At 42.0% G+C, this 21965-nt stretch overlaps 1 protein-coding gene across 4 annotated transcripts in view; it reads left to right on the top strand.

The window, feature by feature from the left end:
* SFMBT2 (Scm like with four mbt domains 2) overlaps window positions 1-21965 on the top strand; it is a 204512-nt gene that overhangs the window by 91689 nt on the left and 90858 nt on the right. For 3 of the 4 annotated variants that reach the window (XM_057733183.1, XM_057733185.1, XM_057733182.1), the window contains exons 5-6: window positions 12746-12834; window positions 14466-14712. In XM_057733183.1, the coding sequence (XP_057589166.1) occupies window positions 12746-12834; window positions 14466-14712 (336 nt within the window). The remainder of the gene's footprint in view (window positions 1-12745; window positions 12835-14465; window positions 14713-21965) is intronic. The other variant, XM_057733186.1, reaches the window with a different exon arrangement.

Below are 21965 nucleotides of genomic sequence, written 5' to 3'. Positions count from 1 at the left end.
CAACATGTGTATTTTTTTTTGGAGTGGGGCCACAAGCGTTTGAAACCTAACACCAAGTGAAGAATATTTCAGGAAGGAGAGAATGGTCTTACTTATCCAGTGCTGTTGATTACATCACATATATATATGATTGGGAATTGACCATGGGATTTGGCAATATGGAAGACATTGGTGATCTTAACCTACAGCCTACTTAATCTTTTCCACTGTGTTTTGTACTCTGCAAGTCTGGCCCCACCGCTTCATGGTACTTGCTTAACCTGCTTCCAGATAGTTGTGTCGTGGCATCTGGAAATTCTGTTCTGTTGCAGCCTTTGCCCTTGAATTTGACAGATGAGAAATTGATCTGTGAATCTTGCCATATAGATTCCTCAGAGCAGAAAGATCTTAAGGGAAGAAATGTGTGATGGAGTGAAGTTATATGTTGAGATTATTCTCCAGTTTGCAGACCTGTAGTTTAGATATCATTCCACCTCTGTGATTTTGAGTTGCCAGTGACTCTTGTCATTTAGACACACAAAATGTGTTAAAAAAACAAACTTAAAATTCAGTGATAGTTTTTTTGCTAACAGATTACGAGAATTTAGAGGTCAGTAATAATGTCCTCTTAAAACGTAGGGATGGAAAGGACTTAAAACTACAATGGCTAGATAATAAAACTATTTTCAAGAATATATTTTCCAGGGTCTCCATTTCGCCAAGAAGCTCTGTTTTCTAGTACTTCAGAGACAGAATCTCAGTGTTTTTATAGGACTCATTGGTAGAAGAGAGTTTCTGTTTTATTAGTCTTTGCACACATGGCAGGTTTAGAGAATTTAACCAGCTCTGGGGCCATGTTTTATATTCAGGCATGACTCTTAGGTCACTGGCTTTGTCCATTACTTGTAGGATGCCTGCAAGCTATTGGCGCTCACAGTTGGACCTGACCCATTATGTATGAATCATGCCTCTTCTCTTGAAGAACGTGTTCTGAATCTTCTTGAACTTGACTTTAATAAGGGGAATTTCATTGCATAGCATAAATATGTCAGGTCTCATGCTGAATCATTCTATCTTTTCTCTCGTGTTATTGTTCGTATTTGCCACGAACACACTTTCAATGAGATGTATTTAAAAATGGTACCTTTTTAATGCTCATCAGATTTGAATCTCCTAAGAAAGTAATACTCAGTTACGTATCTTCACAAAATATCACTCTTTAAGAAATTTCATTCTAAGGGAAAAAACATTTCATGAGGTGTAGTTGTTGGCAAACAGGAGGTTTTTTGTGTTTTTTTCAATCATTTAAAATTTGCTTACCTAGGATATAAATCTTTTAAAGTATACGAGTAGTTTTGAGAAATCTGATCCAGAATCTGTTTTTTTGAGTAATTACGTTTTATGTCATTGATTTCTGAAACAATTGGTGTTTTACATCTGTTTTGTTCTCTTAATTATATAATACATGTGTTTGGAGGAGTTATAGTTCTAAAATGGAACTTTTATGCATAGGATGTGAGTTGAAGGAAATCTGTGTGTTGCAAATGCACTCTTTAGTATATGTGCCACCAACTGTGATTATAGGTCTGCTTAGTCTCTCTGAGATTAGAATAACCAGTTCATTGGAAACATCCTTTTGGAAACAGGAAAATGTTTGACCAAATACCTGGGCACCGTGGTCCAGCCAAGTGGACATGTAAAATTAACCATCATGGACAGTAATGTGAAACTGCTGAAAAATAGACTGACTCGTGTAATTAGATTTATACAAAGGGCATGTTAATTTAAAAATTTTGTAAGCTTCTTTCTTTCTTTTAAAAACATACCCCTTAGGGGAGCATTGGGAAAAATTTGAATGGAAACTATTTAGTTGCAGCAAAGAAAGTAACTTTACAGAAAGAAATAAGTCAAATATGAGGAAGTGAGATATACCTGTGAGAAGAAAATCTTAAACAAGCAAGTGTCTTCTTCTATCAAACCTAGAGCCCTGGACCTTTGTGATATGTCAATCTAGTCTTGGCAGTTTCTCTGCAGTGATAGCCAATAGACGACCTGTAGGAAATTTTTTCTAGTAGAGAGAGAAAAAATGTTGCTGACTGTTTGGAAGGGTATTCTTTAAAAGCAGGAAAATATTTAAGGCAATAGCAGAAAGGTCTATAAAGTGTGATATTGACAGCTAGAGAAGAATCGAAGGGAAATGTGCAAGAATGAGAGAAATTCCATATTCTATTGGATAAAAATCTCTAACCAGAAAACAATGATACGGTTTTAAATTTCTTCTAATAGTTTTAAAGGCTGTTTATCTTCTAGGCTCTTAAAGATACGATGCAGAGTAATATGAGTTATACCTTGAGAATGTCATAAATAGTTCTTATCTTTATGGCTTTTGTTTTGTAAATCATGGCTGTTTCTAAGGCTAAGAGGCCCTGGGGAACTTCAGAGAAAGCAGTTGGTCCCTTGGGGATTAAGCGACAGATATATGGTATCCTGTGTTTCTTTAATCTCTGGGTGATGCCCTTGTCTGAAATGAACAGTATCAGTGTTGCCTAATGGAGTGATAGCGTGTACTCACCCAGAAGGAGAACCCAAGAGAAATATTAAGTTTCTGCCCCATCTCATAAGGTGTTTAATGCCAACTCACTTAAATGAATGATCTCTTGCTTTCTGGGTTATGTGTGCCGAAACTAAAATCTTAAACGATGGCTTATATGTAAGCAGTTACAAGCCAGGCAAGTAAAAGAAGAAACAAAATGCAATGGCAGTACCATTGTGCATGCTTTTGGTGTATATGGAGCTAAATCCTATTTTATTGAAAGGTCTGTGTAATATCCATGGCAACGGTGGTTCCTAATCTGAATCCAGGAAGTTCTCTTTCATCCAAAGATCAGTTAAAAAACAGACACAATTTATAAAACCATCTAGTCTGCCCGTCCTTCCCTCCTATGACAGAGTTTTATTAAACACCTACTATGTGCAGTTGTTATAGGTATAGGGTATATAAATACTAGTAATGCAGTGATGTGATGCTTTCTAGGTTCATGGCGTCATCAGGTGGGAACTGTCATCACACAAATGAATGTGAACATGTAATTATAAATTCTACTAAGTCTAGGAAGGGAGAGGAAATGGGATTCCAGGAGAGAACACACTTCATCTTGGAAATCGGGGAAGATCGGGGAGGATGTGAGATGAGGAGGGGTTTTGGGGAAGAGATTGGGGGAATGTGTTTCTATGCAGAGGGAAGAGAATGTGCAGAGTCCTAAATGCAGCCCTTTGGAAGAGATGGGCTTAGAAAAAACCATACAGAGCAAAGGGAAGAAGAATGGGGTGGCCCCAGTCATGAGCACGCTGAGCCCGGCTTAGGAGTTAGAAATTTATTCCAAGATCCAGTATCCAGGCAACATGATCTCATGCCTTGTTTTAAAAGGCTCACGCTGTATATCATATACAAAGTTAAGGGCTCTGCTATATCTAATGAAGAATTAATATCTACCATAAATAAAGAGCTCCTACAAATCAATATTTTTAAAAAAGATATCTCTATAGAAAAATATACAAAGAGTATACAAAGAAGAAATCTGAATTGTCATCATGTTTGGATGCTAAGCCTCCCTGATATCAATAAAGTGAAAACTAAAAAATCAGTTCATGTGTTTGAGATTCTTAAAAAATTAGAGAAGTCTGAGACTATAAAATACTGGCAAGAATGGGGGAAAATTGGAACTTTTATATACTGATGGTAATGGTTTAAATTGTAAGGATAACTTTGGAGGGCAGTTCGCTGACACCTAGTAAATCCTGTGCTGTTCAGCTCCCAGGAATTGATCCTCTGGAAAGTCTCTTGTAAAATGTAATGGTCTAGTCTCAGCTTTCCTCTTCCTTGTCTTAGCAGCAGTGTTCGACACAGCTGATCATTTTCTTCTTGGGGGTAGTCATGGGGGACGAAGTTGAAGGGGCCGAACAGCGAGAGGAGAGTTAAGTCTTCTTTGCTAAGTTTGGTTTTGGAGGGGAGCAGAGAGGTAGGAGATTGTCAGACAAGTGAGTTCGAGGGTTTTTTTTTTTTTTTTAAAGAAAAAAGATGAATGATTCCAGAACTTGTGGGTGATAGTTCAGCCCAGTGTTTTTCTTTCCCAGCAGTTATAAGTCTCATCACTGTAGTTTCAGAGGGGCCCGGTGGAGAGGCTGAGTGAGGCCGAGTGGGGCAGAGGATGGGAAGGTTGAAAGACTCAGAGTGTGTGGACCTGGTCTGAGCAAGATTGGGAGTGGGTGGGTTCTTTTATTTTATTTTTTTAAATTTTATTGGAGTGTAGTTGATTTACGATGTTGTGTTACTTTCAAGTGTACAGCAATTCAGTTATACCTACATATATAACTATTCTTTTTCAGATTCTTTTCCCATATAGATTATTACAGAATATTGAGTAGAGTTCCCTGTGCTACACAGTAGGTCCTGGTTGGTTTGGAAAGTGGGTGGTTTTAAAGGATGTAGAACAAGCATGGCAGTGGGTCCCTTCAGGCAAGTGCCACCTCACTGCTTGTGTGTCCCCAGTGAGGACATTACCTGCTGTGCCTCCAAATATTACCTCATGCCTCCAAATCCCCTGCAGATAGATATGTAGGGAGGTACTTGCTTTATTTAAACAGGCCAAATAAAATACAATAAGAGTTTATTAGACTCAATTCATTCAGTAAGTTGCGACTTGCGTGAATTGTAGGAACAATTTAACCGAGGCCAAGTCAAGCCGCAAAGCAACTGCTTAAGCCAGATTGGAGTATAGGGGTGCTGAGATCTGGTTTGAATGAATGCTGGGTTCTGTGATTATCTCAAGTGGGCTGTTTTTCTTGTTTCTGTGTGCTTTTGTGCATAACATAAAGAACAGAAGTTTAATTTGGTTGTGGAGAAAATGTACAGTAGACTTTGGGAACTATAGTATGCTCTGTAGTGTCAGTCTAAAATCATGTGTAAATAGTGGTGTGTAAACATTCATATTGATGTAAGCACGCGTGTCATCTATTCATGACTGATCTCGTTCTCCTAAAAAACAGTAAGTGACCGTTTCCAATATTGACCTGTGTGTATGGTGTATCCTATATGTTGTGTTGAGACTATTATTACTAAGTTTAACCAGAGAGATTGCATTTTACTACCGTATAGCTGGTGATCAATTTTATAATAATGCAAGGAAGCAGGAATAGAAGATAAAAGTAGATTGGATTCCCATAATGGTTTACACTAGGAATTATTTTACACAAGGCAGATTATTAAAAAAATTTTTTTTATTGGAGTTTAGTTGATTTACAGTGTTGTGTTGGTTTCAGATGTACAGCACAGTGATTCAGTTATACATATACACATATCTATGCTTTTTCAGATTCTTTTCCCTTATAGATTATTAAAAAATATTGAATATAGTTCCTGTGCTATGCAGTAGGTCCTTGTTGGTTATCTGTTTTATATATAATAGTGTGTATGTTCATCCCCAAATCCTGATTTATCCCTACCCTCCTTTCCCCTTTGGTCACCATAAGTTTGTTTTCTGCGTCTGTGGATCATTTCTGTTTTGTATATAAGTTCATTTGTATCACTTTTTTTAGATTTCACGTATAAGTGATATCATATGACACTTGTCTTTCTCTGACTCACTTCACTCAGTATGATCATTTCTGCGTTCATCCGAGATTATTATTATTTTTTTTGGTGCCCGTTTGCCAGTGTTTCATGATGTGATCATCATGATGGCAAAATTAGTTTTAATATGCCAAGTGAGGGAGGGCAGGTAAGAGATGAGAAGGCGAAAATGTCACCCTACTCTGGAAGGAATTTTTATTCTAATTATAATTTTTGAAATTAATAAAATATTAATATGTGATTTTATACTCATGTCCGTCATTTAGTACCCATTGATGTCATGTACAGGTGTATTCAAAGCTAAATCTGGATTGCGAGGAATTGTTAGCCTGTAGTTAAAGCATCACTTGGAGACATTTCATATGTGTTCGTCTGAAAGAAAACTTAGTATGTTATGCAAACATTTGAATGCAGTAAAGAAGGAATGATTCACTACAAGTATCAAAGAATGCTTTGCTTTTTACGAGGGTTGATACTGTACCACTTGAGTAATAACTGCTAGGAAGCTTTTATTTATTTTCTCATTTAATCCTTACAACCGTCCCAATGAAGTAGCTGCCATTACAAGTCACATCTGACCCCATAATAAGCTAGTTTCAACAAAAGATAACTTCTTATCTATTCCCAGGATTGAGGAAAAGCTCTAAGCAAATGTGTAGAATATTAAGTAGCAAAGGCCTTTCTTTTTTCAGGGACACATTAAATCATTTATGCAGAAATACTGACCAGGGTTTTCATGACTATGGCATAAATGTTAAATGTGCTAGTTATGTAGAATATTCTGAGGTCAACTTATTTTTTCTGTTTCAGCATAAGATTTTCATCGTCTCTTATCATTGCTTCCAACAGTTCTTAGAAAATGTCAATGTTAAACTCTGTTCTTCAGAGTGAAATAGTAATCATAATATTTCTTTTTGTAATTATGCAAGTGTATTTATACAACAGAAAGAGTTCTGAAAGTTTGAATTGAAACGTCTCCATTCTGTATAAGTTCTAAGGAGTATGCGTGTGTGCATGTATATTTGTGTGTGTGTTTGTATGGCTTTTACGACATTCTTCACAAGTTATCTCTTCGTCAAGGCTGTATTTATTATTAAAGACAAATATTTCTACAGTATCTGTATGTTTGAACCCCAGTAGTGTGTGATGTGGTCCATTGCACATAGTAGGAGCTTATCCATCCTGTCGCATCATTTTATGATCTATTCTTTTGTTTGTAAGAGGAGTTTAATTTGAACCCTATGTGAAGTATTAACACAGAGTCTTTCCTTTAAAAATCCCCAAGGAAGAGAACTCTATAGTCTTTTATCCTTAATAGTACTTGTAAGTGCTTCCGTTTATCGCTCAGGATTCTCCGTTGCCTCATTTCTTTAGCAAACTCTGGGTTCAGGCATCTTTTCCTGAAACGTCAGAGGCTGCTGTCTCACATTTTGTGATGGCCCAGTCCTCTGGTGAGCTGGGCGTAGCTGTGGGTTGAACAGTCTTATTTCTCTCTTCTTCCTCCAGAGACCCCGTTAAAGTGACAGTAAAGGAATAACAAATACCTAATCTAGCAACAGAAAGGATCGAAGAGGCATCAGCGCAGAAAAGACATTTTGCAACGTTTCTGGCGGCCTGAAGGCTGATGAAGGCTTGGGACCGCTGAGGCTTGGTGGCGGCTGCCACAGTCCTGGACATACCTGGGGGCTGCCGCTGAGGGGGCCCCGGGAATCCCCGCAGGCTCAGGACTTTCTTTGGGTGAATGCCGGGGGTGGCTGAGCAGCACAGGGTTGAACAGGATGCCTGTATTGGGACACCTCCCAGGCTCTGTCTTCCCCACCCCTTTGGTACGACCAAGGACCAGAGCCCACAGGCTCCTCCCTCAGGCTCATCTCTGCAGAAACGGACAGGCTGACCGGGCCGAAGCAGGGAGTCTAGCTGGGGAGTTCGCCTCACAGATGAGGGTTGCCTAGAGCCCACTCTGAGTGAAAAGCCTCCATTCCGGGACACGAATCTCACCTTCAGGCTGTCTCTCGTGTCCAGGATAAGCATGATGCGTGACCAAGGGCCACCAGTCCCTGCAGGAGAGAAAGAGGCAGATCCCTCCCCGGAATCAGAGAGGATCCCACAGCACAGAGGAGGAGAACATCCTCTGATTACTGTCACAAGGGGTTTGAAAAATGGCATCTGGTAAGAAAAACGTTTAGAAGAAAGGAACAGCCAAAGGGCAGGAGAGCACACGTGCAAATTGAGAACATGACTGATACAGTGGATTCAAAGAAGGGGTGGTGGAAAGTGAGCTGAGAAAATTGCCAGAAAGAACAAAATATCCTGTGTGTTTAAACTCTAGGATTATAAGGAGTGTGACTTTCCTTTTACCCAGAGTGTGATTGCGTGAAAGTGGCCTCCCTCTCTTTCAAATGAGAGGAAAGGCACATGGACCTGTCTGTTCTGCGTGGTGACAGGGAAGAAGAGATGAGTGTGTCCATCTGACCCCAGCCTGGGTCTCGGGGTTCAGGATCTGCCTGAACGGGCAGCTCTGACGCAACTTTGTGTCCCCCCAGAACAGCGTCCACAGGAAACAGCATCCTTGAGAAATGATGGATCACTTTACATTTACACGTGCTCGATGGGGCTGGATGTCCACACAGAGTGGTGGCTTCCCAAACTCTGAAAACATGATGCATAACTTCTGTCTTTCATTGGAACTCTTTTTACAGACAGCTCTCTAAACCTCATAAAGCAGTTGCAGGATTTTCGGGTCATCTCTAAATGTCTTCATAAAAACAGTAGGTGTGTGTATGGGTTGTGTGTGTGTTTCCTTTCTCTGAAACCCAAGTTCACGATGGCTTCCTTTAGTGACATGTGGGTTCCTCTCCAAAATGAGGTATAAAAATGAGGAATGTAATTGGGACTTTTAAAAGGTGAAGTTGAATGTTTATATAATGTTATAACTGAATAGAACCTTGAAAACACGTTCATGAGAGTTGTAGAAAGGTCCCGATTTTATGCTTCTTATGGACTTCCAGGAGATTCTCTCTAAACATTAAAGAAAAGTGGAAACGATGACCCACTTGTGGATAAATTTTTATCCACCTAAAGTTGCAGATTTTTTTCTAGTTTAGTCATATCTTTCTTGCCATAAAGTTCACATGTGGTGTAGTTAGGTTGTGTGGTTAAGTTTTAAAATTTAATGTGTGGATCATTTGAAGAAAAAGATAAGAACCATGGGACAAGGAATTGGTTTACATTGGAGAGCATGTTCTTACATTCACATGCCTTGATTTTGAGTTTTTGAAGAGAGATGTTCTGTAGCTAATTAAAATTCATAGTTTTAAAATTTTTAGTTAGAAATTTATCCGTGGAAAATTACAGATCAGCTTCTATTGCAATACATGCTGAGGACTTCCTGGACAGTTTTTATTGTACTAGAATTTAACTGAATTGAACCTTGTCTAAAACAAACCCACTGCCTGGGAATTGTAAGTTTGTTTTGCATAGTTTTGTATAGATGGCAGTACTTCTTGTCATAGATTTTTACACGTGAAAGTTTAGAGTTTTGAGAACGAAATGTCGACTGAAACAGTTATTCTTTTAAAATTAGCCAAATTCCTGAGAATTGTTTTCTTTCCACTTTTTAACCTAAAATGATTGGTGTACCTTTGCAACTAAGATACATTTTCCACGGAGACCCCTTAGTCTAGTTATTCTGTGGCACATAAAAGCTTGCTTCCGAGCCTTGTGCAAAAGCATATTAAAGGACAGTTATAGGACCTCTGGAGCACAGGGCCCCAAAGATGTAAATTTCATAGCCATCCTCCGTGTTCTCTTGCTGTGACTCAGACCATTTAAATTTCGGCACTGCTCAGTGTCTCGCGGGCTGCGTGCATATTTCAGAAATTCTGATTTAAATGTTAACTTTGATTACATGGATGTTAGAAACAGCCGTTAAAGGAAAGATTGAACTGCCTTCTCATCGGGGATGTGGACGTACATTCTCTCCATCACAGGACCATGTTTCCCTCAACTGTGCTAATTGTTAATTGTCATCCTTTTGGAATGAAAAATGAAGTGCATATTTATTGGGTGCTGTTGTATATTTTGTCCTAATCTTGAAACTTTTTTTTTAGGCAGTCATTTTCATATTATCTCTGTCATGCCTACAATTTATTTATTTATTTATTTATTTTAGTTTTATTTTAATTAATTAATTAATTTATTTATTGGCTGTGTTGGGTCTTCGTTGCTGCACACGGGCTTTCCCTAGTTGCGGCGAGTGGAAGCTACTCTTCATTGTGGTGCGTGGGCTTCTCAGTATGGTGGCTTCTCATGTTGCAGAGCACAGGCTCTAGGCTTGAGGGCTTCAGTAGTTGCAGCACACAGGCTCAATAGTTGTGGCTCACGGGCTCAGTTGCTCCGGGGCATGTGGGATCTTCCTGGACCAGGGCTCAAACCTGTGTCCCCTGCATTGGCAGGTGGATTCTTAACCACTGCGCCACCTAGGAAGTCCCCCTACAATGTAAATGGCTGATTTCTCTGTATGCAGAAGCTTTGAGAATCGTAGATTCTAGTGGAAAGAGTCCTGGGACGTTTGGCATCTGCAGACTTGAGTTTGAGGCTGGCTCTGCCGTTGTTTTTCCTATGAACTTGGGCGAAAGTTTGTTAGGAGCAGCCACCTCATAGCATTGTCAGGGTGATCAAAAGATACGAAGTAAATTAAAAGGCTTTGTAAAGTGAAAGATGAACACAAATTTTAATTAATTTATCTTACATTCCGTTCCCTTTGGTCTTCTCAGTCATCTTAGGCATGTAGGAGAGCTGTCTTAGTCCATTCGGGCTGCTGTAACAAAAATACCGCAGATTGGGTGGCTTGTAAACGGTGGAAGTTTACCTCCCACAGTTGTGGAGTCTGGCTCCAAGTGCAAGATTAAGATACAGGCAGACCCCATGTCTGGTGAGGACCAGCCTCCTGGTTCATAGACAGACATCTCACTGTGTCCTCACATGGAGGAAGGGGTGAGGGAGCTCTCTGGGGTCTCTTTTATGAGGTTACTAATCCCACTTAGGAGGGCTCCAATCTCCTGACCTCATTTAATTCTAATCATGTCCCCAAGGTCTCACCTCCTAATGCAGTCACATTGGGCATTGGGAGTCCACAAATGAATTTTGGGGGTGACACAAACATTCAGATGACACAAACATTCAGTGCGTAGCGAGGGCTAATTTAGAAATGGGTGTAGAAATGGGTGAAAAAATGATTGCTACCTTTGCTAATGATGGAAAAGAACCCAACAACACAGTTTTTGCCCCAAATATGTGCATTTCTTATAAGTATGTATGTAGAAGATTGCATTTTATTTGAGGGGAAAGAATGGAGTGGTAAAAGATGTTGAGGGGGTGAGTTGCCCTTTGCTTAGTGGGTCCAGGGCTAGGACATTTTTGTCCAGCCCGAAGCTGGGCTTTCCGACTTTGCCCGAATCCCTTTCATTTTGCTTGAGTCCCTTCCATGTTGATCTTTCTCTTGATCTTATGGTCATTAATGGGCGATGGTGGGAATATGGACTGAGCTGCAGGTTCGTGACTAAAATAGCAGGTAGCTCTGCCACTGGTCCCTATTCTGTGGGCAGTTCTGCCAAAGCACATTGGAAGTTTCCATCTGGAATTTGTGAGAATCAATAATGAATATCTGGTGAGAACGTGTAATAATTTAATATATCATTGTAACAAAACTAGAACTGTTATTTGTTAATTGCATAGATGTGCCATGTATGGTTATATTTTACTGACAGGTGTATCTTCTTTAATCCTTACAGCATCCCACACGTAAAATGTTGTAGCACCAGAGGAGAGAGTACATTAGAAATTGGGTGAAGTACTCAAAGTCACGTAGCCAGTGATGGCAGGGCCCAGCTCAGAGCCCTGGTCTTCGCCACACCGTGAACTTGCTTTTTCCACCACCTGTGTGGCCTAGTTTCCTTCGATAATAACGCTGTTTCTTTAAGTTGGAGCTAGAAATAGTTGGATCTTGCTTTGAATGAACCTAAACAGTCTACGAGTCTTGAACCTTTCACAGAGGCTAAGTATTGAATGTGGTACCCTGGGCAGTGCTCCCAGGTCCGCTGGTCCTCATGGGATGTGAAGGTCAGAATCACAGTGGGTGGATGGGAGTCTGGGCCAGTGTGCTGCTCTCCTGGGGCTGAGGCTGTGAATCCTGTGATGCCCTGAGAAGGCTTGGAGCTTGGATATAACCTTAGCTCTGGGACATCTGTAGACTGGCAGCTATGCCCGGTTACATGTTTCTCAAGCCTTGGGTTTGAAGCTCTTATAGAATGCTGGCTTCCAAAGGGCCGATATTTCTTTTCATGAAAGGTGTCTCAGATGCGGTGCTCTCCCTGCTCTTTGGGGCCCCATCACGTTTACGCTAAGGGAGCAGCAGCCTCTATCTTGGCTTCTCCGCCATTAGCTTTCCTTTGTTTCCCTTCAAGCCGTTATGCTATTTTCAGATTCATTTTATGCAGAGATTTCCTGTTAATTAAACGTGTGTGCTGGCTTTCTGGGCTGGCCACAGTGTTATTCCTGCCACTTAGCTGGCTTTGTTTTGCCACCTGGGGAAATTTCTTCAATTCTTTCATCCCTCATGGGGCTCTTTCTTCTTGGAACCTCCTAAATTCTGTGCTTTGAAATATCTTCTCTTTTTAAAAAATATATTTTTTCTTAATGGCTTTATTATTTGTTTATTTATTTATCTATTTTCTTTTTTGGGCCACGCTGAATGGCTTGCGGGGTCTTAGTTGCCAGACCAGGGATCGAACCCGTGTGCCCTGCATTGGGAGCATGGAGTCTTAACCACGGGACCGCCAGGGAAGTCCCTCTTCTTTGTTGTTTACAGAAGTTTCTAAACAGATGATAAGACTTCAGCGCCTCACATTCTTTAAACTCCTTGATACCCAGTGAAATCTAGGCCCATGGTAGGTGTGAAGTCACCCGTCGCTGACAGATTTGTTGTCATTTTAGTACTTCATTTAAGCGCAGCATTTAAAACCAAGAAAAGTGAAAGAACACCTGTGTACAGAAGGGTGCTGGAATTTTTCAGCGTATTGGATGCTCCACAGCTTTGTTGAAGCGTGTTTATTTTTTCCCTCTCCTTTGTCTCACCAGCAATCAAAGAGAAGTACACAGACTGGACAGAATTTCTCATTCGGGACTTGACTGGCTCCCGGACGGCCCCAGCCAGCCTCCTGGAAGGTGTATGTATTCTTACCCAGCTATTCTCTGTCTGAAGCAGCACAGTTACATGAGCTCACACCCAGCAGCACCTTTGCATATATCCTTCTGTGGGTACATGCGTCCACACGGACATCGGTGTCCAGATAGCAAAACTTACTGTCTTTTCCTGAATTACTTAGGTTACTGATTCTAATGGCACTGAAGAATCTTCACCTCTGGTCCAGTCAATAAGTGGAAAATTTGCTTTTATGTGAACACATTTTAAAATAATAACGTTAGGATAGCTACCCACTATCCTAAACGTTTAAGACTCTATCTTATGTTAGTGAATGTATATAAAATCCTGCAGAATAACTGTTTTGTAGAGGTGACAGCTGAGCCTATATGTGCTGGGGTGTAGCCTCAAAATATATTGATAAATGGTTTCCATTAACTATTTTATTCCAGTTGCATTATGCCGAAATTTAAGTAATAGAAATGGCTAATCATATTTAAATGTGGTTAAGGTCATTTAAAGGTACCGAAGAACAAACAGTTTAATCTGCAATTTTGATGGTTATGTGAAAATAATTTTATCACAAAACATTTTAATGTTTGTATATTAGAATAGGAAGAGAACTGTACTGTCATAAATAATTGTTGAGTTACCAAATCTGTTTGAAGAATGCCCCCAAAAAAGGGGAAAACACAGTGAATGACCAAGAATACGGTGCGGATTTTGACAATCTCATTATTCTCTTAACATTAACCATAAATTCTGCACCTTTCATAAATGGTGTTGATATTTTGGAACACCATGGTCGAATTTACAGTTACCTGGGTTTTGTTTTGTGACGATTTTGCCTCATGTAGTTTTGTGTCAGTGGCTACTAATTTAATTGTATGGTTGACAAATCAAAATGATGATCATTCACCCTTTCAAAAGGACAAATTGTCTCACTCTGTTAAGTTTTTTAAACATATTTGCCTACAAGGCTGGCTGAACAAACACCCTTTTCCTATGCAACCATGTGCTAAGAAGGTTGCTTAGACGGGGCAGGCATTATATATATTCTCTAAACCAACTATGGGGTGAAGTGTACAAATTACACAATAGTGTAATTTAGCTGATTATTAATATGTATTAGGCATTCATCAAAAAATGTCCCCTACGTGTATTCACACTTCACTCATGTAATCAAAGTACGAGAGGTTCTTGATTATAAGAGCGGGGGCCATCGTAAGATACGCATCTGCTGAGTCAACGTATACATCAGTGGCTCCCTATCAGGCGTATCTGTCTATCGGAAAAGTAGACATTTTGCTACAGCGTGTTTTCTAGTTCGAGGCAAATTTGGTATATAACGCTTCTTAAAAGCATCCTTGTTCCTCCCAAATGCACTTTTATCTGGGAAGGGTGATTTGTTTGGTTGAGAACATCACACAAACTGTTATTTTCTATTGACTTGTGGCTTTGTGGTTGGATACGGAGTTGGGGAAAATGGATTTGTGTGCGGGCGGGGAGGGGGTGGTGGGGGTGGAGGGAAACACCAGACTGTTTGCCAATAGCTTGGATGATGGTGTGAAAAAATATTATCTTCTGCTGTCATCTGTTTCCATGAGAACCTTAAAATAAAGTTTAAAATAAGGAGTTTTGCTTCTGTTTAAACAGCCTCTGCGAGGGAAAGGCCCTATAGACCTCATTACAGTTGATTCCTTAATAGAGCTCCAGGATTCTCAGAGCTGTTTTCAGTACTGGATAGTTAGTGTCATTGAGAATGTTGGAGGAAGATTACGCCTTCGCTATGTGGGATTGGAGGACACTGAATCCTATGACCAGTGGTTGTTTTACTTGGATTACAGACTTCGACCAGTTGGTTGGTGTCAAGAGAATAAATACAGAATGGACCCCCCTTCAGGTAAGGGCCCAAGCTCTGGCCACTCTCAAGCGGCCAAAGAAAGATTATTTTCTAAATGTGATTATTTTCCTGGATGTCTCTCTGGAAAATGTATTAGCTCTGTGGCATCGTTTACATCTGTACTGGTGAATATGAAGCATTTTATCTTCAAATACTGTCTGTAGCAAATAGAACCCAAGACTTCAATGAACAGTGCTCTAAAACGAGAAAGCAGAGCAGAAGGCTGTGGAGAAGTTGATCTGGTTCTTTTGGAATCATGGTTTGGAAATGAAACACACAGTATATTGGGACTTGGTGATTTTTTTCTCAATTTTTCTTTAGGAATTTGATAGTCTTGCAAGTAGGTTCTAAAGTTTTTGCCCTTCTACCTGTCCATCCACACCCATCCATCCACCCATCTGTCCATCCACATATCCATCCATCTATCCATCCATCCATCCACCCACGCACCCATCCACCCACGCATCCATCCATCCATCCATCCATCCACCCACCCACCCATCCATCCACCTATCCATCCATCCATCCATCCATCCATCCATCCGTCCATGCATCCATTCATCTAAACATCCATCCATCCATCCACACATCTACCCATCCATCCACACACCCATCCATCCACACCCATCCATCCAACCCATCCATCCACACACCCATCCATCCCCACCCATCCATCCACACATCCACCCATCCATCCATCCACACATCCATCCATCCATCCATTCATCCACCCATGCATCCATGCATCCATGCATCCATACATCCATCCATTCGTCCGTCCATCTGAATATCCAAACCAAATGCTTATCATTATATTATCTGTCCAGACCTGGAAATAACAAAGAAAATAATCATGTTTTTTTTCCTGGCACATCGTAGATTTTTAAGTAGCTTCACATACCTTGTCAAATGACTTCCCAGAGACTTAATTGGGTAGATGAGTGCGTTATGCTTCCTGACATACCTAACTCAGCAGAAACCTCAGCGTTTACAAACTAACCATTCATGAATGTTTACTATGTGCCAGGTGATTTTACATCTGCTCTGTTGTTTATTTTGATTCCAAAAAAGTGCTACGTGTTTCATGTGACTATTTCCTTTTACAGCAGAGAAAATTTGAGACTGAGTTTAAGCTACTTATCTAAGATAACCCAATTTGTAGGAGGAACATGGTTTAATTCAAATTCTCAGGTCCCCTCCCTCTTCCATCCAGTTCCCCCTGCTGCCGCTTACTGGCCTGACCAACCTTTCGATAGATAGCTTCAGAACAAAAATGTTGGATTCTTATAGAATTAAAGATGCCAAGGAAGGAGTACTCCCTTCTTCCCAAACTTGCTGATTTTCATTCTGGTCAACTTCACAGGTTTGTTGGAAGTAAAGACCTGGCTCTTTCCTTATGAAAATTTCCAGAGATTCCCTGTCCCATCTTAGTTGCCAGTGTTAGCCTTGAGGATGTGAAGCTGATGTTTTATAGTTCCCTATTCTGTCAGTCAAGGGCTTTTTTTTTTTTTTTTGGGGGGGACATACAATAAACTGCCTGTATTTAAAGTGTACAATTTGATATTTTTTTCTTATTAGTAATGTATATATGGCAATCCCAACCTCCCAATTCATTCCCCCTCCGAGGCTTTAATTAAAAAAGTCTTGGTTCCGCTTGTCATGTGTTTGCATTTGTGTTGAATATGAGAGCCATATTGATGTGGAACATGATATTTTATTAGTGTGATTGTTGTCAACATTTTGAGAAGCAACCCAGAAATCTGTTTATACCCTGAGTCATTTTGGGATGTGATTATGAACGAAGGGCCTGTCAGTTTTGTGAGAAGAGATCGAAGCTCACGTTTGCCTTGGGCATCATAACCTAGCAGGAGAGATTTACTCTGTGCAGAAAGTGGTGTGTATAAATCTTAGCTTAGTATCTAATTGCTTTATAAATTTTAAGAGAAACATATATTTGCCATTGTAGAAATTTATAGCAATGCAAAGAATTATTAGTGGCTCTTAGGTCCGGTGTGATGTCCCCTTCCTGTGCCATCGTGGACTCACACTCAGTGGCCAGAATGGAAAGTGTTCCTGTAGGAACTAAGGAAATATTTGCATAGGAGGGTTCTTTCTCTTCTTTTGGATAATTTGATGTCTCTATAAGACAAGAATAAATTGTGTTGACGTGTCCCAGTAATTTCCTGGACCTGAGTCATCCATTTCACTGAAGGGTTAAGGACTTTGGAAAAGACATTCACCATCAAGAAGTGATGTTCCCAACATTTAAATTGTCGACAGCTAAACCTAGTTTGGGGTAAGGTAGGTTTAAGGTGGATCTCGGTCAAGCCAAACACATCAGCAGCCTTTTTGTTTAAAGCAATAAATCCTGATGGCAATGGCAAAAAAAAAAAAAAAAAAAAAATTGTTGGCAGGAAAGGCTATGGATGGGAAGAAGAAATTAAAAGGTGAAAGGACACCCCAAATGTGACTTTAAGTTCTTCAGATGCAGGAGTTGCAGGGTGAACACTGAATTCTCCTACCTGATTCAGCAGAACAACACCTGGGAAGGCGGTTATTACCCAGGTTTTACACACAGGAACAGAACCTAATCCTTGGCGTAAATTAATTTCAGAACCCGGTGTGACTCGTTAAACTTAGATGACAGCGCTCTTTCCTTGACTGAAATCTAGGTGGGAGTAAACTTTCACACTCGCATAGAAAATACTAGGGTATTTTTCTTATTCCCAAACACGCTTAAGTAAATGAAAAGTGTTCATCACTGACGGGTGGTGAGAAGTAGAGCTGGAAGTGTTGGGGAGGAGGGCAGATAGGAGATGCTTTAGGTGTAGAGTCATCCCTCGGTAACCCCCGGGGGATTGGGCCGAGGACCCCTGCAGATACCAAAATCCCGGATGCTCAAGTGCCTTATATAAAATAGCACAGTACAGCTGGCCTTCCTCATTCGAGGGTTGGAGGTTCTGCATCTGCGGTTTCCCCATCCGCAGGTTCTGCCCGCCACAGATGGAATATTCAGAACCTGCGGGCCGGGAGGGCTGCCTGGACTTTGAGGGTGAGGCCGTGCCAAGTCACCCTACTCTCAGTACCCTCTTTCTGTGCTGACACCAACACCTTTGCTAAAAGTAATCAAAGCTCCTCCTTTCGTTTCCTTATTCTTTCTACTTCTTAAACGACATGATATTTTTCAACTGTTTGGTGTGAATAGAGCTATAGAAATAGGTGATAGAAAGTAGCTGGCTAGTCAGTCTTTAAACACTGGAGGAGAAAGTGCTGTCTTTTATGATGTCTGCCAGCGAGAAGCCTGCATCCCATTTCTGGGTGGAATCAGAGGACATGGGTTGGGGGGGTCGGAGGTTAGAAGGAGGGGTGAAGCCACCCCACCCCACTCCACTCCACCCACCATCAGGGGCGCAGGTGCTGCGGGGTAGGTAGAGTCCAGCTTCAGCAAAGACCAGGCGAGGGAATGGAAGAGGGGAACATGCCAGTGATCATGGGAGGGGCAGTGGCCTCCTGTGGTCCTTAGTGATTCAGGCGTCATCAGGACGGGACCGGGAATCCAGGGGTGCCTTTTCTTCATTGCCGAATGGAAGGCAGATCGTGATTAGACCGACCCGGAGCTCCTTTTCCAGCTGTGTAACCTAACGCCTCCCCTTATTTATTTATTGATATTTTCCGGCCACTGGCCTCCTCTGTGTTCCTCGACCTTTCCTTGCGTGTCCCCTCTCTTGGAATACTGCTTTCCCATGCCCTCACTTCATCCAGGCCTTGGATGAGAGGGTTTTACTCACTATAACTCAAAGTGGGGAACCCATTCTCTGCTGTGTCCCTTGACACCCTGCCCAGCACATAGTAGGTGCTCAGTAAATACGTGTCAAGTGAATTGACTGAATAAAAAGATCAGGTGTGTCCAGACAGAAGGATGGAACCAGCCAAGTCCACCTTCCAGGAGCCAAATAATCAATGGGGAAGCCAATTTGGAGGGGAGGACCTGGTGGAGACACCCCAGAACGAGGAGGGCTGTATGTCCTCTTTGCCCTGAAGTGTTTGGGGAGCTCTGAGCAAGTAGAGATGTGACCTGTGGTGTAGCACCTGGGACAGCTCCAGGATATACGATGCACAGGGATGTGGTCGGCAGGGTTCAGGATGAGAATGTCTTCCCTTTAAAAGGGTCCACGTGTGAGTAGAGCTTGAGAAACCCGACTGAGTGGAAGGAACATGGACTTGGAGTCAAGGTCCAGGTCCGCTTCTCCTTCCGCTTCTGTCACTGGCTACAGAACCTCTGGGCAAGTTACTCTACTTTGAACCTCAGTTTTTACATCTGTAATGTGGGGGTAATCATATGTCTGCTGTGCTAAGTGTTACTCAGGTGACTGGTATTTTCTAAATATTCAATCTGTGATCAGCATATTAAGGTTATATTGATTTTCTAAATTTAAGTAGGTCATTGAGGTCAGGGGTCATTTAGAGGCCCCACGTGCTTTCATATTTCTGGATGTTTAGAAAGCAGGATAGAATCTTACGTGTTTTTGCAGAAGCTAAAGGGATGAAACTTTGAGGTTTTAAAAAAATCCTTATCTCTGTATTCTTTTATATATATTTTTCCCTTCAAAATCTTTATTTCAACCATTCCACTCCCCCTTTCCTTTGTATCTTAGTTCCTGGATACAGAAGTTTCTGAATCTAATTCAGGTGCTTCCTACTTGAACTATTTCTTTCTTTTTTTCTTTTTTTACAAGATTCAGTTTCTGTTTAATAACATAAGATCTGACAAACTAGGAGTTCAGGCAGGGACGCCAGTGACTTCATCACAGCCAGTAGGAGCCCAGTCGGTTAACATCAGCTATTTCTTACTCCAAAAAGAGCTGCTGTTTTTTTTTTTTTTTCTTATCTCGGGCTGCCTTAACAAGATACCATTCACTGGGTGAGGGGTTGGTTGTGAAAAACACAAATCCATGGTTCCGGAGGATGGAAGTCCAAGATTAGGGCATCTTCATGGCTGAGCGTTGGTGAGGGCTCTCCTCCTGCTTTGTAGGCTGCTGCCTACTTGCCGGGTTCTCACCTAGCCTCTTCTTAGGTGTGCGTGGAGACCTCTCTCTCTCCCTCTCTCTCTGTGTTTCTATCTCCATCTCTAGGGGGTTAGGGTTCACAGGTGTGCACTGGAAAGTGAGCTCTTTGGTGTCTCCTTTTACCAGGGCACTAACCCCATCATGGGGTCCCCACCTTCATGACCCCATCTAAACCTGATTAACTCCCAAAGTACCATGACATTGAGAGGTTAGGGCTGCAACATACGAATTTGGGGAGGATGCCAGCATTCAGTCCATAGCACTTCCCAGTGTCTGTTAAGAAGCATAGGTGAGCTTTTCCTCACCGCTCAGAGTCTGGTGGAGAAGGAAGGAGAGGAGGATGTGGGGTGCGTGAACAGAGGGGATTGCCCCTCCAGGCCTTTGCTTGCCTGTGAGATGATGATTTTGTTCACTCTTCCTCCTGCACCTCTCTGTGAGATGCCCTGGCCTCCAGCACAGAGCGGGATGCCTCGTCTTCACTTAGGCTTCTAGTTAAAGATGAATCAGGACGAGTTTTCATTGCCTGTTACTTCCCACCAACAGAAACTGACATGATGCACTCTATTAAATTACCTGCAATGCGATCATTTTAAGAACATGTTTTATGTTCTTTTAATGGTGCTGTTTACCGTCCATAACCTTGCTGGCCTAACCAAGCGCCTCTCTGTCTAATGAAACACACACGTGGACTGTTGTTCTCTACTTATTGAAACTAGGACATGTTTAGCTTCTGCAGGTGGTCGAGCATACAGACAAAACTGCAGTTGATTTTCACCTTTTAAGACAAGGAGTATGCCCTGCTGTGGGGTTAAATGCCGTATTAGGATTCAGTATCCTCAGCACGAAGACAAAGAATCTTAAGATTGTAGGACAGAGATGAAAGTCCCGTGAGACCTCGTGGGCGTCTTCGTCCATTCAGGCTGCTGTAACACAACGCCACAGACTGGGTGGCTTGTAAACAAGAGACGTTGATGTCTCACACTTCTGGGGGCTGGATGTCCAAGATCAAGGCACCAGCAGGTTCAGTGTCCGGTGAGGACCCACTTCCTGGTTCATAGATGGGATCTTCTCACTGTGTCCTCGCGTGGAGGAAGAGGCGAAGAGCTCTCTGGGGTCTCTTTTATGAGGACACTAATCCCATCAGAGGGGCTCCATCCTCATGACCTTATCACCTCCCAATGGCCCCACTTCCTACTGCCATCACCTTAGGTATTTCAACATACGAATTTGGAGGGGGACACACATTCAGATCAAGGCACCAGGCTTCTTATGACACTTGTCTCTGGTTTGGTGGAACAGACATGGCATCAGGTGGGCGCAGCCTCCTGGGATGACGTGGCTGGTCCAGTCCGGCTCTGCCAGTGTGTGTGAGCCCAGGTGTCAGCAGGGGCTGTGAGCATCCCTCTGGGGCTGCCCACCTCCTCACTCAGCTCTGAGTTTGGACCTGACCATGTTGGGTTTTCATTGCTCTGGCCCTGAGTAATTTTTAAACCACTCTTCTTTTACCCTCTTCACTGTCCCAGGGGCTCCTCTGCTCCTCACAGAGACCTCAGTTACAGACTGTGGGAGCTTGGGCACCAATGCTTTCTCTTCCTTTTTCCTCTCCCTGTGTATCTGCAGACCCTTCCTTTGACCTTGTCTTTGGAAGTCAGCATCCTTTTCCATGACTTGGTTCTGCTTTTACTGCTGTGTCGAGGTTGAACTCCCCGACCTACTTCCAGAACTGTGGAAGAGTGGACTTGTTCCTCTTCTGCTCAGGAAGGCCAGGGTCTTGTTTGTTAATTCCTTCCTGACCTGCTCTTGAACTGCTGCCCTTGATGTTCTCTGGGCTGTGCTTCCTAGAATCCTGAATCGCCTTCCTTTTCACCGAGATTCTGATGTAGCAGCCTGAGCTGAACCCCTGGTGCATTCCAGGGAATCCTCCTCACCCTCTTGGGACGATGCTTAGGGCTTCGTGAATTGGTCCTTCTTCCTCCTTTGTGGGACCATGTGATAAGTGGTTTCTCCCTCAGGACTGCCCCTTCCCACCTGTGGAGGTTGGAGGGACCATTCACTAATCCTCTGCAGAGGTGTTTGCTGGGGGGACCTCACTATGTTCCCCCATTACGAAGAAGAATCACAGGCTGTTTTTGCTCTGATAGAGAAATGGCGAATTGGGAGAAAGAATTCCGCAGAGGTGTGAGAGCA

This window comes from Hippopotamus amphibius, chromosome 4 (genome assembly GCF_030028045.1).
Source record: "Hippopotamus amphibius kiboko isolate mHipAmp2 chromosome 4, mHipAmp2.hap2, whole genome shotgun sequence".
Lineage (NCBI taxonomy): Eukaryota > Metazoa > Chordata > Mammalia > Artiodactyla > Hippopotamidae > Hippopotamus > Hippopotamus amphibius.
This window is presented reverse-complemented; position numbering and strand designations above follow the sequence as displayed.